The sequence below is a fragment of the Dromiciops gliroides genome, chromosome 5 (genome assembly GCF_019393635.1).
Source record: "Dromiciops gliroides isolate mDroGli1 chromosome 5, mDroGli1.pri, whole genome shotgun sequence".
NCBI classification, from domain to species: domain Eukaryota; kingdom Metazoa; phylum Chordata; class Mammalia; order Microbiotheria; family Microbiotheriidae; genus Dromiciops; species Dromiciops gliroides.
In genome coordinates, this window is record NC_057865.1 from 100,535,684 (window position 1) to 100,554,322 (window position 18,639).

General features: G+C 40.1%; 1 protein-coding gene across 3 annotated transcripts in view; it reads right to left on the minus strand.

Annotated features, from left to right (window-relative positions):
* Positions 1-848: 848 nt before the first annotated feature.
* Positions 849-18,639, minus strand: part of LOC122727583 (TRPM8 channel-associated factor 2-like) — a 28,959-nt gene continuing 11,168 nt past the window's right edge. For 2 of the 3 annotated variants that reach the window (XM_043965186.1, XM_043965187.1), the window contains 6 exons: positions 8,700-9,688; positions 8,198-8,289; positions 6,472-6,685; positions 4,603-4,842; positions 2,842-3,179; positions 849-1,976 (listed from right to left, as the gene is read on the minus strand). In XM_043965186.1, coding sequence (XP_043821121.1) covers positions 1,722-1,976; positions 2,842-3,179; positions 4,603-4,842; positions 6,472-6,685; positions 8,198-8,289; positions 8,700-9,688 — 2,128 coding nt within the window. In that variant the 3' untranslated portion in view covers positions 849-1,721. The remainder of the gene's footprint in view (positions 1,977-2,841; positions 3,180-4,602; positions 4,843-6,471; positions 6,686-8,197; positions 8,290-8,699; positions 9,689-18,639) is intronic. The other variant, XM_043965188.1, reaches the window with a different exon arrangement.

Consider the following 18,639-nt stretch of genomic DNA (forward strand, 5'->3'; position numbering starts at 1 on the left):
CCAGGGCCCCATAACTCTATCCACTGGGCCCCTAGCTGCCCCTCCTATTGCCTCTAGGACCAAATAGAAAGTGCTGTGTTTTGGCATTCAAACCCTTCATAATCTAGCCCCCTCCTACCTTTCTAGTCTTCTTATATCTTGCAACTAGGCGATGTCCTCTTCAATGTAGTGACACTGGCTTCCTGAATCCTGACTCTTCCATGAACAAGACACACCATTTCTCAGCCCTGAGCATTTTCTCTGGTTGTCTTTCAAGCCTGGAATGTTCTCCCTCTTTACCTCCACCTACTGACTTCTTTTAAGTCCCAACCTAAAATCCCATCATGCACAGGAGAGCCTTGCCCAACCCCTCTTGATTCTAGTGCCTTCTCTGTTAATTATTCCCTATTTGTCCTGTATTGTGTATGTGTGTGCATGTGTGTATATATGTGTGTGTATGTATATTTTGCATGTTTGTCCATGTAGAATGTGAACATAATAAGCACATAATAAATGTTTATATAGTGAGTGAGGTGATGAAGCCACGAGAGAAAACCTTTGAGTTTTCTCAGGTTTTCACAATGCAATCTCCACCACAGCTTTCTTCGTCACGCAAAAGGATGTTGGTAGATGGAAGTAATTGATGGGGACAAACCTAATAGATTCTGTTATTACAACTAGTGATTTTATAGTTCTTTTTGTGTAGCTTAAGGAATATTCCAGAATTCTTCCTTAAAATTTAGGTGAATATCCTATTGAGAATGGGGCTGGATCTTGCTGAAACTGTTCCTCAAAAACTTAGAGAAGGTCCTGAGTATCACCTAAAACATCAGGTTTGATCATAAAAGGTATAATGTCACTCTGCGCCCTGAGATTATACAAAGTGGTTCCAAAAGTCTTAATGGAGTTTAAGCTTTCAAAAGTTTACAGCTGCACTAAGAGTTTTGGGACAACCTGTGTATAGGTGCTTTCAGAGGTTGGGGATGGACGAGAAATGACAACCAGGTAAGGGCCTGCTGATTTTTATGATAAATTTATGTTTCAGTTTGGGACCATATCCAGATGCTTAAAACAATGGATCAAAAATAAAAGTTCAGACAAAATCATTTTGACTTCCTAAAAAGACAAGTTGAACTTGTCTCAGGCTTGTGTTGTTTTAGAATCAGGAAGGAATTTCATACGATCATGGGTTTAGAGTCAAAGGGACCTAAGAGGTCATCACGTCCAGTTCTCTCATTTGAAAGATAGGGAAATTGCCCAAGGTCACACAGGTTCTATATGGCAAAGACGGGATTCAAACCAAAGTCCCAACTCCAAATGCAGTGCTTTATTATACTCTATTGATTATACTATAGATACTATTATACCATATTAATGAATAATAGCATGTTTAAGTGAAAAGGAATACTTGGTGCCAATTTGTGATAGGTTATGAGGTTATGAGACCCCTTTGGGAAGCAGAAAGGGGAAGAAGTATCTTCATTATTATTTAACTCATGTTGCTATACAAATTTCCATGTTATTTTCTTCTTTTCCCCTTCAGACAGGTAGTACATTCCTGATGACTTTACTCCCTCACATCAGCCATACTATCCCAAACATTAAAGATGATCAGTACACATTTGATGAATGAGTGGTGCTGACTCACTTCATCTAGAGTATTTCCCACCCAATCCATAGACCAAGTTTCAGAGATGCAGATATGTGCTGCCCACAGACACACTGGGCCTGCTGGGTATCCTTTAACTCAACATGAGAAGGTACACGTTCATGGGGTTCTCCTGCCACTCAGGCAGGCAGGCTAGGGAAGCAGCCACCTCCTCCTCGATAGGCCAGCCCCAGGTTTGGAAGAAAGGAGCCAGATTCCTCTGCACTTGGTGAGAGAATTGTTTCACCCACAGGTTCATCTTGCCAGCATTGTTGTTGGGCACCCCAGATAAGGTCTGGTACTCAGTGAAGATCTGGGTGAAAGGCTCCCAGCCAAAGGCCTCCTGGAGCTGAGAGAGGAGAAAGAGAAAACGGGGCAGAATAAAGGGTCTGAGTTTCCAGAGGCAGCCCAGCCCATGAGTATCAATGACTCCACCTTATTGGGGTAAGGGGCTCCCTCTTGAATATTAACTACATTCCTACCATTTGAACAGGATTCCCTCCTCTCCTGCACCAAACATCCATTTAGATGTGATCAATCAGTCTTGTTTCCTACTATTCACCTTGGGTAAATGCCTGCTTTCAAGAATGCTTAATCACTCTAGTAGAAATTAGACCTTTGCCAAATTGACATAATAATAACATATAATATAATACCGTAATTATGGTACAAGAGAATGGGTCACCCTTTGTGATGAGACCTATGAAGAATGTTTTATGTAAAGTCCAATAGGATCGGGGCAGCTAGGTGGCGCAGTGGATAGAGCACCGGCCCTGGAGTCAGGGGTGCCTGAGTTCAAATCCGGCCTCAGACACTTAACACACACTTACTAGCTGTGTGACCCTGGGCAAGTCACTTAACCCCAATTGCCTCGCTAAAAAAAAAAAAAAAATAGTAGTGGTGGTAGGAGTAGGAGTAATAGTGATAGAAGTAATAATAAGTAGCAGCATTATAGATATATATTATATTATAGATATAATCTATCTAGATTATATCTAGATTATTATTATTATTAGTAGTAGTAGTAGTAGTGGTGGTAGGAGTAGGAGTAATAGTGATAGAAGTAATAATAAGTAGCAGCATTATAGATATATATTATATTATATATATAATATATATAGATTATATCTAGATTAGCAGTAGTAGTAGTAGTAGTAGTAGTAGTAATAGTAGTAGTAGTAGTAGTAGCTTTTCCCCCAAATCATTTCCAGTACCTGCAGATAAGTCTCCAGTGCTGTCCAAACACTCCATTCTTTCAGGGGAGTCCCTTTTCTCAGGTATTCTTTTACCCTGGTCTCCCTATCTGAGGGAGCCAGTGCAGGGTGGGCCTGGCTCCGGGGGATGCCTAACACTGTCTCATGTACATAGACAGACCACAAGTTGCAGGTTGCTTCAGTTGTATGTGGGGGGAACTCCCAGACCTGTCGTTGCTGGTTGTGGCCTAGCTCATGGATGGGGCCCCAGATTCCACTAGACCTTATTCTCTTCTCATTGATTATTTCCTCTGGCTGATTCTTATGGCACATGATGGGGTATCCTGAATGCATCCAGCCTGGGAGAGAAGGAGGAAGAAAAGGCAGAGAATTATATGTGAAAGTCGCAATCTAAGCCATCTCTAGGATATTCTCATAATGAATCTCTCCCCCCAGCCATTCTCTTATCCTAACATTTTCACACTCATATGAGAACAGATGGCTTCCCTTTACAAAACAGGGAAGAAAACTTCTTTCCCCTTCCACCCCACTCATCCAGCCCCACTTCCTTATCACTTACATAAGGGTTATATTATTTCTGTGTACCTCTAACATTATGTCTGTTTCAGAATTGCACACCTGCCACCATTATCATCCATGTATTGGGTTAACTTTTCTTTTCTTCTTCTAGAACCTAGGCTGTATGGTGGGAAGAGTCCTGGGCCTGCAGTCAGGAACGCTTGCATTCAAATCCTGTCCCAGACACTTACTAGTTATGTGACCTTGAGCAAGTCTCTTAATCTGTTTGCCTTAGTTTCCTCAACTGTAAAATGAGAATAAATAAAAGCCATCTTCTTCCCAGGATTGTTGCGAGGATAAAATGAGATATTTGTAGAACACTTGGCACAGTGTTTAGAATACACTAGACCCTATATAAATGCTAGCTATTATTTTATACATTTTTACACATTAGTAGATCCCATCTATAGCTTAGGAGGGTAGGAACAGTGTGGGTGATTTCCCTTTTCTTACTGCCAACTTCAGTCATATTGTGAATTCTCCTAAAGTAGGGAATAATGATTTTTATTTCTCATTTGTGCAGCCTTTGGTGCCAGTCCAGGCCTCTGCCATCAGTGATTATTCCCTTAATCTCTGGAATTATCTCCCATTTATCCTGTGTAGATCATTCTTGTATGTGGCTGTTTACAAGTCATTCTCCCCCATTAGAACACATGGTTCTTGAGAGAAGAGATTATCTTTTGCCTTTCTTTGTATCTCTGGCAATTAGAATAGTGCCTGAAATTTAACAGGTGCTTAATAAATGCTTGCCAACTTGTTGAATTCTCTCTACCTATCTGACTTCTACCAATTCTTCAAAGCCCAGCTCATTTCCTACATATTTCACTGAAATCTTAGTCAGTCTACTACCTACTGAAGCCCCTTTTAAATCCATAGCCTTTATTCTCTCTAGTAATGCTTTGTGAAAGCTCTTGTTCTGCACACAAAGACACACAATAAATGCTTACTGAATAAGCAAACAAAGATGAATGAGTGAGTGAATGAATGAATGAATGAATGTATGAATGAAGTGTTCCTTTTGAACTTTCAATGTGGTTTACTCTTATCTTCCCAACTAGTGGATAAGCTCCTGCTCACTTGTACTATTGCACATCATATGTAATGCCTTACATATAGAGAAGATGATGAATAAACATTTGTGGAATTTGTACTGATTTATCACATACACAAAGCATCTCCCATCCCAGCCTCCAGAACACCCACCAGCTGAGATCTGTACATCAGCCACAATCCTCTCAGGCCGAGAGAAAGGGAAGCTTATTGATGCAAGTTTGGCCACAGCTCCCATCATCTCATCCCAGAGATGAAGCACTGGCTCCGGGTCTTCCAGATCCTGAAGATGTTCAGATGGCACTGTGAGGATGATATTGTCTGTTGCCAGCTCCCCCCAGGGCACTGGGCGATGGCGGATGGAGCTCTTCCACTCCTCTAGAGATGTCTCCCCTATGGAAAGAGATTGTGGGGTTAATGGGCCTGTCACAGAATCTCAGAGACCATCAAATCCAGCCTATACCAGAACAGGAACAGGAATTCCCTTCTCTCTGTTCCTGATAAGTGGTCATCCAGCCTCTATTTGAAGACCTCCCTCTTTCAGTAATTTGCTATCTCCCAGAACAATCCATCTCACTTTGGGCACATCTAATTGTTAAGACTTTTTTTCCTTACATTGAGATAAAATTTTTCTCCATGAATTATGCTGCCTGTTCCTAGTTTTGCTCCCTGAACCCAAATAGAACATAAAAAAATCCTAATTCAATTTGACAGCCTTTCAAATATTTGAAAACTATCATGTCCCTTCAAGTCTTCTTTCTTCCAGGCTATAGACTTGCAGTTCCTTAAATTAATCCCAAATATAATCTGCCCTTCAGTCAATTTGCCATCCCAGGTCACTTTCTGTCTATGGTATAGCTCATTAATGTCTATCCTAAAATGTAGCTCTGATCATGGTTTTAGGAAGGATGCAATCTATGAGATGAGTAATAATGGGACAATATGCCATCTCAAGTATTCCTTCATTTTTCTACTGCCTAAAGCTGAAAGCTGAAATTATTAATTTGATAAGAGAGAAACACTCAGAGATGAGAAATCTAGAGCCGGAAGGGGCTTTAAAGGCCCCAGGGCAATTCTCAACTTTTTTTTTTTGTGACTTGGGCCCATTTGGGAACCTGGTAAAGTCTATGGAGTCCTCAGAGAAAATATTTGTATATATTTAATGTGATTGTACATATATAACCTATATCAGATTACTTTCTGTCTTGGGGGAGGGGGAGGGAAGGGAGAGTGGGAGAAAAATGTGGAACTAAAATCCTATGAAAACAAATGTTGAAAACCATCTTTACATGTAACTGGAAACTAATAAAATATTTTATGATTTGAAAAGAAAGAAAAATATTTTTAAATATACAAAATAAAACACATAGAATTATAAAGGAAATCAATTATGCTGAAACACAGTTATCAAAATATTTTTTAAAAACAAGTTTGTGGGGGCAGCTAGATGGTACAGTGGATCAAGCACTGGCCCTGGACTCAGGAGGACCTGAGTTCAAATCTGGCCTCAGACACTTGACGCTTACTAGCTGTGTGACCTTGGGCAAGTCACTTAACCCTCATTGCCCTGAACCAAAAACAAAACAAAACAAACCCAAGTTTGTGGATCTCGTACAAGTCTCTCATTTTGCTGATGAGAGTTAAAGAAAAATGTATGATATCACACAGCTAATAAGTAGAAGAGTCAGGATTTGAACTCAGTTCTAAATTCAGTGCCCTTTTCTATGCTTTCTATTCTTTCCTATCCCTATTTCTGCAGTGAAAAGGCCCAACCCCAATCACCTTTCCTCATGCTCCTCTGAATTCCCCATGGGCACAGGAAGTTCCCTAATGCCCCACCCTCAACCTTAAAAGATATCCTCTCTTCCTTATCCCCCCCCCCTGCCCCCGCTCCAAATAGATCTTCTTCCTCTTTACTAATCTAAGGTACACATTATTTTCCTCCTTTATAACCTAGTTCATAATTCCTTCACCTGTTCTCTATCTACCCTTAGGCTTAGCCTTCATGAAGCCTTTACTCACCCAGCTTGAAGTAAGGAGCAGGCACAGCTCCAGTGATGGTGATTGACACAGGACCCAGCTTACTGCCATTGGGCACAAGTATATAGATGAGCCCCCCCCAGAGGGAGGACACTGACAGCTCTGGTCTGTCCAGACAGCATCTGTGAATCACCACAGGTGCTCGGCAAAGCTTCTGTGCCCCATGGAGATTATCAGAGTGGCAGCCAATTTGTACCTGGGAAAGGGAGTCATGAGCACAGGTAGCAGCCACTGGAAAGCATGGGTTGGATAATTCATCAGTGTCTTTCATGAAAAACTAGCCTTGAATTATGGGTATTTGGTAGATAGTGGCTCAATATTCCCAATGGCTCATATATACTCAACAATTATATAGGATTAATAACAATTGACAAAATCATGATTGACAGATCCATGATGAGTTGTTAAGGAAAAATAGGATGTTTTGGTTATAACGCTAATCTTCAATGATGACATTCAATGATGAAACTTATCACAAATTGTCCTTTACTATTTGTGTTAAAGAACTGAATCTGCATAAAACAGGAATTCAGTGAGATTTGATCGCCATTTACCATGGAGAAAATTTTTTTGTTGTTGAAGAGAAAACATTCATCCCAGAAAGAGGTTGGGGGGATCTAAAACAAAACTTCCACCCTTCTGAACATCTGTTACTACTAGATAAACCACACCAGACCCCCTGATCTCTAGATCCCTTGCTTTTTAAGATGCACTATCTCATAGGACATAATCTGGTCTAGAGACTAGATTGCTTTGCTTGGAAGTACTCCATGAAGGGAAATGGGGGACAAGAAGAGGAAGATGGAGATTTAATTATATGTATATAATATTGTTGGAGGGATTGTGGGAAAACACACTCACCAATGTACTGTAATGTGGACCTATAAACTGGTACAGTCATTCTGAGATTTTGAACTACACCTAAAAATCAATCACACTGTGAATTGCCCTTGACTTGCCTAGAAATCCCAAGGAAATAAAAGAAAGAAGATAAAGAGCCAAATGTACAAAACCATTTACAGCAACTCCTTTTGCAATAACAAAAAACTAGAAACCAATGGGGAGTGCCCATCTCCCGTGGAACAGCTAAACAAGTTATGGTTTACAAATATGATGGAATATTAGTTGTAAGGGATGAACATTTAACACAATACCTGCCACATAGTGGGCACTTAATAAATGTTTATTGACTGACTGATAAAATGGATGGTTTCAGAGAAAATTGGATATACTTATAGAACTTCATAGGGTGAAGTTGGCAGAGCCAGAATGATTTATACAGTAACATTATGAAGAAAAACAACTCTGCAAGGCTTGAGAACCCTGACCATTGCTACAGATCATGATTCTAGAGGACCAAAGATGATACACACTGCTCACCTCCTGGCAAATGAGCTCAAGATACAGAATTCAATAGACATTTTTGGACACAGCCAATGTGGGAGTTTGCCTTGCTTGACTATGCATATGTATGTATTACCATGGTTTCTTTTGTTTTTCTTTCTCTTTTTTTTCAATTAGGGAATGAAATTGGGGAGACAGAAAACAAATGCTTGTCATTAAATTTTTTTTTTCTAAAACAACAGTACAACAAAAAGAACTGGAAGAATATTTTGGCGGCGGTCAAAAAGAGGATAAGTGTGAGAGCCAGGAAGAGCCATGAGGAGCTATATATGGGAGAGGCAAGAGGCAGGCACAGTGGAGTTACCTGTAGGCCAGAAGTGGCAGCACATGGCATCATGATGTTTACAGTAAAGCCTTCAGGGAGGTAGAGTCCGGTGCTCACCCATACAGTGACATCTGAAGAGAGACATAATAATGAATGGAATTCTTCTACCCTGACCCCCTCATTCTCCTTACCACACCCAGATCTCCTAGATCACCTCTCAGACACCCCAAATAAGCTCCTACAGTCCTCATATCCTTTCTAAAGACCTTGTCTCATTCCCAAGAGCTCTTATATCCCCTTTCCTGACCCCCATATTTCCTGCTGGAGCCTTCACAACTTCTCCCAAAGATTTGCTGTCCTCTCTAAACCTCAGACATCCCAACCCTTTTCCTGCTTGTTTACCCTCTAACTACTGCCAATAAATCAAACCCCATCACCTTAAAGAGACAGGCATTTATTATCACAATCCTATGCCATCCTACTGGATTCATCCAGCCCATTCTTTCCCAACTCTCCATTGGCCCTCATCCTCCATATTTACCTGGACTGGTATCATTGATCTCTAGGGTGACAGGGGGTCCTGGGGCATAGAGTTGGGAGGGGCAAGTCCCATTCGTAGCTCTGTGGACCAGTGAAAAGCAGTCAGTCCCACTTTGAGCAAGCTCAGTGGCCACACAGAGCAGGGTGGCCTCACAGGAATTGCTGTGCACAGGATGATCCTGGCTGACATGGGGGAGGCCAGTTTGTTTGAGTATCTTCCTCAAGACCCTATGTAGGGAGGCATAGGCAGGGATTCCTTCTGCAGGAATCTTCAGGAAGGCCCCACAGTCCCTCCTTAGCTTAGATTGCCAGCCTTCTGCCAAGACCTTGCTTCCTTTCACTTCATCCTGGAACTGAGACAATGCTGAGCGGAAATGATAGTTCCCTTCACCAGGCACATGAACAGGAAATCGGCCACTTTTTAGACTATAATCTAAGATGCTGAGGCCAAAGGGGTTGAGGATGTGGTTTCCAGGATAATCTGCCACAGCAGGCTTGCCAGGATTCTGTGAGGCCCACCACCAGGCCTGGCCTCCAATCAGTAAACCTCCACCTTCTGCCACAAACTCATGCAGCTTCCTTGCCTCTTGGTCATTGTAGGCTGAACAGCAGTAAACACTTAAATCAGTGGCCAGATGGGATTCCAGGCTGCATTTCAGGCCAGTGTCAGACACCAGGGAGCACAGGTTTTTAAGATTAGGATTAACTCCAATTCTTCCTGTTTGTCCCCCTGCCAGCCATGTAACAGCATTGCATAGAAAAGGGCCCAGTGCAGGGGCACTAAGCATGCCCTCATGAGCAGCAAGCACCACTCGACCCCGGCCATAGCGTGCAGCTGCCAGGAAGCAATCAAGGGAAGAATTTAGCCCAAGAGGAAAGGCCAGGGCTCCATGAACCAGAAGCTGAGAAGGCAGTCCACCAGTATTAATATCCAGCTCTGTGATTCCATTCAGGAGTTGGTGTTGGTCCTGAGAGAGGTCCTCCCCAAACCTGAAATGAAATATTTGTTCCTATTAGTGGTTAAAGGATGATGTGGAACATGGGAGATGGGAATATTCCTGAAAAGGCAAAGTAATCTGTTATTTCACATGAGCCATATTTCCTGGACCCATTATAGGTAGGGGCCTAGTTGGATGGAATAACAGAGCCTGATAGCTGCAAATGACCTCAGAGTCCATCTGATATCAGGCCCACCAGAAGTATGAATCCATTCTATAATAAAAAGAGGTCATGCAACCACTGCTTGAACTTCTGTCAGGGCACCTAGGTGGCACAATGGATAGAATACTGGCTCTGGAGTCGGGAGGAAGTAAGTTCAAATCCAGCCTCAGACACTTGAGTCCAGAATCATTATTTCTGTAGCAATATTAGAAATGATAGCTACTTTGCTAGGAAGTTCAAATGTGGTCTTTAAAGGCTTAAAATATGTCATTTTAGGGAGTTGAGACAATTACTAGCTGAATGATCCTGGACAAGATACTTAACTCCAATTGCCTCAAACATCTGGGGCCATCTTCAGTGGTCCTGATGTATATCTTGCCATTGGAACCAGATGGCTTTGGAGGAGATAGTAAGGCTGGTGACTATATCATGACATTACCTCCCAATGTCATGGTCCTCTTCAAGAATGAAGAACAAACAATAACAACAAACTTATTATCTCCTGAAATCGACCATTGCATTTCTGGGATGCACCAACTATTACAATAGGTTATCCTTACTGACCCAACCCCAATGGTTACAGAGACTGGGGGTGCAAAAGTGACAGAGGGCTACCATTACTGAATTGCATACAGAATTGTACACTGAAGAAGCAAGACAATCTGGATAATAAGCAGACTAGCATTTGGTGCTCTCTGAGATGATAGGTAGGATGTCATACATCTAGTCAAATAGTATGATATACTTTGTATGATATGTGAGAAAACTCATTGTATTATGTGCCCACATGAAATAATAATAATAATAATAATAGCCATTATATTGCCAGAGAGAGAGAGGCAGGATGTGTGTGTGTGTGTGGGGGAGGGTCCTTACAATGAACTGAAATAGAATTCCCTGTAATTTCTATCATTATTCCTAGTTTTGTCCTTTGGATTAAGAAAACAGATTCCCTCTTCCATATGCCAGTTTTTCAGTTACCTAAAGACAACTATCAAGCTATTGTGTTGCCCCTACTTGTTCTCTATACTAAATATTCTTAACTCTTTCTTTCTTTTTTCTTTTTTTTTTTTTTGTGGTACAATGAGGGTTCAGTGACTTGCCCAGGGTCACATAGCTAGTAAGTGTCAAGTGTCTGAGGCCGGATTTGAACTCAGGTCCTCCTAAATCCAAGGCTGTGCTTTATCCACTGCTACACCTAGCTGCCCCTATTCTTAACTCTGAAATCATTTCCCAGTCGAAGATGGCTTAGAAGGTTGGCAGGAGGGGACTTCTGTGCCAAGAAATGAGTGGATCACAACCCCATATCCATGCTGACACAGATCCAGTCCCAGGCAGGCCATGCCAGGGAAAGAGACCCCAAGAGCCTCTGAATCAGCTGCAGCACCAGAGTCATCTGGAACTAAGCTTATGGTCTGGTGAGAGGGTTGAACCCTTAGCAGGGGGGAGATTACAGGGGTCTCTGCTGGTGCTGAGGCAGAACTTGGGTTTTTCACCCCTGCTGGGAGCCAGGAAGTAGGCTTGAGTAATAGTGGTCCAGGTGGGGGAGGGGCACAGGGTAGTGGGAGCTAACAACCACATCACAAAAAGTTTTGCTGTCTGGTTAATTAGCAAGTTGTCCTGGGGTTATCTATGGACCAGGGAACAGGCCAGGTGAATGAATAACCTGCTTCTCCTTGGGTCATGCCACCTGGGACCCCCTGAAGCTTGGGACAGTGCAGCCTGGAAACAGTGCCCCACTTTAAGGAGCTAAAAGTTAAGTAAAAGAAAGGCAAGATGAGCAGACAGAAAAATGTGAGGACCATACAAAATTTCTTTAGTGACAAGGAAGATCGAGGTACACCCTCAGAGGAGGATGGCAACATCAGGGTTCCTACATCCAAAGCTTCCAACAAAAACATGAATTGGTCTCAGGTCGTACAGGCACTCAAAAAGGACTTTGAAGATAAAGTAAGAGAGGGAGAGGAAAAAATGGAAAGAGAAATGAGGGTGATGCAGGAAAGACATAAGAAAAAACTCAACAGCTTGAAAAGCCAAATGGAAAAGGAGATACAAAAGCTCTCTGATGAAAATAATTGCCTAAGAATTAGTACTGAACAAATGGAAGCTAGTGACTTTATGAGAAACCAAGACACAATAAAACAAAACCAAAACAATGAAAAAATAGAAGGCAATGTGAAATATCTCCTTGGAAAAACAACTGACCAGGAAAATATATCCAGGAGAGATCATTTGAAAATTATTGGACTACCTAAAAACCATGATCAAAAAAAAAAAAAAGCTTAGACATCATCTTCCATGAAATTGTCAGTGAAAATTGCCCTGATATTGTAGAAGCAGAAGGTAAGATAGAAATTGAAAGAATCTACCAATTACCTCCTGAAAGAGATCCCAAAATGAAAACTCCCAGGAATATCATAGCCAAATTCCAGAGCTCCCAGGTCAAGGAGAAAATATTGCAAGCTGCCAAAAAGAAAGAATTCAAGTACTGTGGAGCCCCACTCAGGATAGCACAAGATCTAGTAGCTTCTACATTAAAGGAATGGAGGGCATGGAATATGATATTCCAGAGGGCAAAGGAATTGGGATTACAACCAAGAATCATGTATAAAGCAAAATTGAGTATAATCTTTCAGGGGGGGAAAATGGGACTTCAATGAAAGAAGACTTTCAAATATTTGTGATGAAAAGACCTGAACTGAATAGAAAATTTAACTTTCAAATATAAGACCCTAGAGAAGCATAAAAAGGTAAACAGGGAAAAGAAATTAAGAGGGATGCTAAAAGGTTAAACTGTCTACATTCCTACATGGGAAGATGATATGTCTAACTCATAAGAACTTTCTGAGTATTAGGGCAGATGATAGAAATAAATTTATACAGAGGGCACTGGTGGGAATTGATTATGAAGGGATGATATCTATAAAGTATTTATTTTTTGTTTATCTTTTTTATGCAGTGTTTGGAGTTGGGGTGACATGCCTGGGGTCATTCAGTGGGTGAGTGTCTTGTGTCTGAGGCCAGATTTGGGCTCGGGTCCTCCTGGGTCCAGGGTGGGTGCTTTGTCCACTGTGTCACCTAGTTGCCCCTTGATGACTTCTTTAGGTTAAAATTGAAGGGTGAGAGGAATGCACTGGGTGAGGGGAAAGGGGAGAAGTAAAATGGAGTGAAATCCCATATGAAAGAAAAAGGAAAGGCTTATGGAGTTGGGGGGAGAGATGGGGGAGGAGCAGGGCAGTGAATGAACCTTACACTCATCATAATAGGTTTAAAGACCTTAATCATATCAGATTTGGCTTCAAGGAGGGATTAACATACACACCCAATTGGGTGGAGTAATCTATCTAAGATGGGCAGTGAATGAGTCTTCCACTCACCAGAATTGGCTCAAAGACCTTAATCTCATCAGAGTTGGCTCAGGGAGGGAATAACATACACACTCAATTAGGTGGAGTAACCTATCTTACTCTCCAGGAAAGTAGGAGGGGAAGGGGATAAGGAGGGAGGGGTAAAAGAAAGGAGGGCAGATGGGGGTGGGGAGTCAGAAGCAAATCCCTTTTGAAGAGGGATAGGGTGAAAGAAGATAGAAGATAGAGGAAATATCATGGGGAAAGGAATAGGATGGAGGGAAACAGTTAATAGTAACTGTGAGGGGCAGCTAGGTGGCACAGTGGATAGAGCACTGGCCCTGAAGTCAGGAGTACCTGAGTTCAAATCTGGCCTCAGACACTTAACACTTACTAGCTGTGTGACCCTGGGCAAGTCACTTAACCCCAATTGCCTCACTAAAAAAAAAAAATAGTAACTGTGAAAAAAGAAAAAAAATGTACAAAAATATTTATAGCAACTCTTTGTAATGGCTAAGAATTGGAAATTGAAGGAATATCTATCAATTGGGGAATGACTGAACAAGCTGTGGTATATGGTTGTAATGGAATATTACTGTGCTATAAGAAAAAACAAGCAGGAATATTTCAGAAAAACCTGGATGACTCATATGAACTGATGTATAGTGAAGTGAGCAGAACCAGGAGAACAATGTGCACATTGAAAGCATTATCACTCTATAAGTAATTGTGAATGACTTAACTGCTCTCAGCAATGCAATGATCCAAGACAATCCCAAAGGCCTAATGATGAAGCATACTATCCACCTCCAGAGAAAGAACTGATATTGATTGAACACAGACTGAAGCATACTATTTTGTACTTTCTCTTTTTTTTTTTATGTAAAATGACTAATATGGTAATGTTTTATGTAATTGCACATGTACAACCAAGGTAGCTTGCAACCTGGAAGGGCAAGGGGAGGGAGGGAAGGAATGAGAGAGGGATAGAATTTGGAACTCAGAACTTTAAATAAATAAATAAATATTTATTAAAAAACAAAAAAAGAAAAATGAGCAAAACTGGATTTAGACTAAAAAAGGATTAGTATTTTTAAAAAATGTTTCATTTAATCTTTCAACAAAAGTTCTTCATTATGTCACAGAGATGACTTAAGTTCTTGTGGGCCATGTCAATGTAACACAGGTTCTGCTAAATTCTATTGAGTTTGAAAAGAAGACTCTTTCATTCATCCTCAGATTAGTCCAGTAAAGCATGGAGTAGCTGAGTTAGCCACAAAGTGATAATTTTTGTTGTTTTTGTTGATGATGATGAATTACATTAAAATACAAAATAGTCCTCAAACCTTTGTGGCACATGTCTGTTTCTGTAGTAGTGGAAGAACTGTGTTAAAGAGGGCAGGAGAGACTAATAGTCACACTGTCCTTAGACTGTCTTAATGAATATTTATTTATTTAAATGTTGGCTTTCCTAATTGATAATGTTATCCAACAACAAAGTACTTACTAGAAGAAATGAAGCACATCAATATTAAAATTCTTACTATTAATACAAACAAAAACCACTAATAAAGTTGAATATAAATGAGTTGGCAACTTTCAGTATCTTTTTGGAGAAGGCAATGAGATGAGTTTGGTTTGTGTCCAAAGTCAAAAACAAATACTATTTCATGGGACATTTGGTCATCTTACTTTTTTCAGTCCATGATGAGCATAAAGAATAAAGCACTATAAAGAGAGTTCATAGGATGATAAATTTAGAATTAGGAGGAACCTTGGAGATTTTGTAGATAAGGAAATCGGTGGTGTGGACTGGTTAAAAGACTTGCCCAGCATTACACAGCTAGTAAGTATCCAAGGTTGAATGCTAACCTACATCTTCTCATACCAAGTCCACTCTTTCTGCCCTACATCAATCTATCTGCCTTTCGTATTATTGCTGCATAAGTGATAACTTATGTGCCAACAGAAAATTTTAAAAGTAGAAAAATTCTATAAGGAACTTCAGGGGCAGCTAGGTGGCACAGTGGATAGAGCTCCGGCCCTGGAGTCAGGAGTACCTGAGTTCAAATCCGACCTCAGACACTTAATTAACACTTACTAGCTGTGTGACCTTGGGCAAGTCACTTAACCCCAATTGCCTCACTTTAAAAAAAAAAAAAGAAGAAGGAACTTCATAAAATTTAGCAAAGTGAATCAACACCAACATTCAGAAATCACAGAACTTCAACAGTTAGAATTTACCTCAGTGGTCAAAAAAAATGAAGATAATTTCATAGTCTGGCATGTTCTAAATGATCCACACTAGCTCCTTGTAATCATAACTTCTCTTTGAAGATGTTCAACAATCAAGTATTTAATGACTCATTCTAAAATTTCCCCAGGAATCAAAGTCAAAAGTTTGAAGACTCCTCTCTTTCTTCTTTAAACCAAAACAATTTATTTGTCCTCTAATATTGTGGTACTGCTTCTGTTTTCCACAATATTTCAAATATCACTAACAGTCAATTAATAATCACCTCTGCCAGTTCGTCAGGTGACTTGAATTCACCAAGGACAGCTAAGTACTCTCTATCTCCTGACTTTTATTCTATTTCCCTATTAATTATTTCTATTCTGTTATTTCCAGTACAAAGAACATTCTCATCGGCAGATAAAACAGAAGGAAACCAAGAACAGAGCATCTTTATCTTCTTTTTGATATTTGGCATCATTGTCCTATCCACTACAAGCAAAGTTCTTAACCTTTCTTTGATCCTCCTTTTTTTCTATTAGCATAGTCAAAAACAAACACTTTTTATTATTGTTCTTAGTTTTGCTTGCTGGCCTCAACTTTTTGTGACCCTATTTGGAGTTTTCATGGCAAAGATACTAGAGTGGCTTACCATTTCCCTCTCTGGCTCATTTTGCAGATGAGAGAACTGAGACAAACAGGGTTAAGTGATTTGCCCAGGGTCACACAGCTAGTAAGTGTCTGGGCCTGGATTTGAACTCAGGAAGAAGAGTCTTCTTGACTTCATGACTGATACTTTATCCACTGTGTCACCTAGCTGCCCTACATATCAATACTTATCAATTAATAGAAAATGATTGGTTTTCCAATGTGGGATTCATTTCAAAATCAGTTAGGCAGCTAGGTGGCACAGTAGATAGAGCATAGGTCTGTAGTCAGGAATACCTGAGTTCAAATCTGGCTTCACACATTTACTAGCTGTGTAGCAAGTCATTTAATCTTTGCTTGCCTCAGTTGCCTTGTCAATAAAATGGGGATAATAAGGATAATAATAACACCTAGTCTCCTAGAGTTGTTGTGAGGATCAAATGAGATAAGATTTGCAAAGAGCTTATCACAATGTCTGACACATAGTAATTGCTATATAAATGTTAGCTATTCTTATTATTAACTATCTCTGAAATATGCCACTTTAGGAGCTCCTCTCAAACAAGTTTCTCCCAATAGTATGTTAGAACCATAGACAATTCCTTGAAGGATGCAACTATGGCGAGAACTTTCTCCATTGATCCAATGAGTAAGAACATCCACGTGACATAGAAAACAAGATTTTTGCCAGTATTATAGAGGATTACCTATGGAAAATCCAAAGGGGAGAGGAAGACCCTGTCAAGTACAAAGTCCATCTGTTGCTCCTGTATTCAAGGATATTGTACTGTTTTCACAAAGTCCAGGACAGCACGGAGCATCCTCAATGAAATCCATAGTCATTTCAAAAGTTATTATAATAATAAGTGAATATGTAAATAGGGTCTATTATGTTCCAGGCATTGCACTAAGCTCTTTATAAATATTATCTCAGTAGATCCTTACAACTTTGGGAGGTAGGTGCTATTATTATTCCCATTTCACAGATAAGAAAACAGAAGCAGACAGAGGTTAAGTGATTTGCCTGGGGTCACACAGTCATTAAATGTCTAAGATCAAATTGCTGGGACTCTATGCATTGTACCACCTCCCTGCTATTATCAAAGCAATCCAACCTCACTGGGAAAACAAAGGGCATGAAGAATGTATATTGCCAATATTATAACATGCAACTGCATGTGTCCCATTATATTATTCAAAAAGATTGGTCACTAAGGGATGAACTTTTTGGCCTTAGCCCATAAGATAAAAATATCAACCAGCCTTCAGTTCTTCATGGGTAGAGCCTAACTATGTTGGCAGCATACAGTTCCTTGATATGGGTAATGAGCTCAGCCCAAAACTGAATAAGAAGTTGAGCCTGGGCTAGACTGCTCAGGAAATTGGAATTCTAGACCTTTCACAGCATAGAGAAAAGTACATTGGATGTCAAATCAGAGGTTGTACCCAACTCTGCTATTTAAAAGGTGTGTAATTTACTTATTCAGTGTTATACCAATCAAACTACCAAAAAATTAGTTCAAAGAACTAGAAAAAATAATAACAAAATTCACATGGAAGAACAAGATTATCAAGGGAATTAGTGAAAAAAAAAAAAAGCAAAGGAAGGTGGCCTAGCTTTAAGAGATCTAAAACTATATTATAAAGCAGGAGCCATCAAAACTATTTGGTACTAGCTAAGAAATAGAGAGGTAGGGACAGTAGGTGGCACAGTGGATAGAGCACTGGCCCTGGGGTCAGGACAACCTGAGTTCAAATCCAACCTCAGACACTTGACACTTACTAGCTGTGTGACCCTGGGCAAATCACTTAACCCCAATTGCCTCACCAAAAAAAAAAAAATAGAGAGGTAGATCAGTGGAATAGGTTAGGCACACAAAACACAGCAGTAAATGAATATAACAATCTCCTGTTTGATAAACCCAAAAACTCTAACCTCCAGGATTAGAATTCACTATTTGACAAAAAATGCTGGGAAAACTGGAAAATAGTATGGCAGAAACTAGGCATAGACCAACTTCTTACACCATACACAAAATTAAAGTCAAAATGGGTACAAGATCTAGACATAAAGGGTGATACCATAGGCACATTCGAAAAAGTACGGAATAGTTTATGTGTCAGATCTATGGAGAAGGGAGATTTTATGATCAAAGATGAGATAGAGCACATTATGAATTGCAGAGTGAACCATTTTGACTAAATTAAATTAAAAAGTTTTTGCACAAACAAAACCAATATAAACAAGATTAGAAGGAAAGTAGAAAGATGGGAAACAATTTTTACAGTGTTTTTGTTAAAGGCCTCATATCTAAAATATAGAGAGAACTGAATCAAATTTATAAGAATGCAAGTCATTCCCCAATTGAGAAATGGTCAAAGGATATGAATAGGCATTTTTCAAATGAAGATATTAAAGCTATCTATACCCATATGAAAAAATGTTCTCAGTCACTGTTGATTAGAGAAATGCAAATAAAACTACTCTGAGGTACCACCGCTCACCTACCCAATTGGCTAATATGACAAAAAAGGAAAATGATAAATGTTGG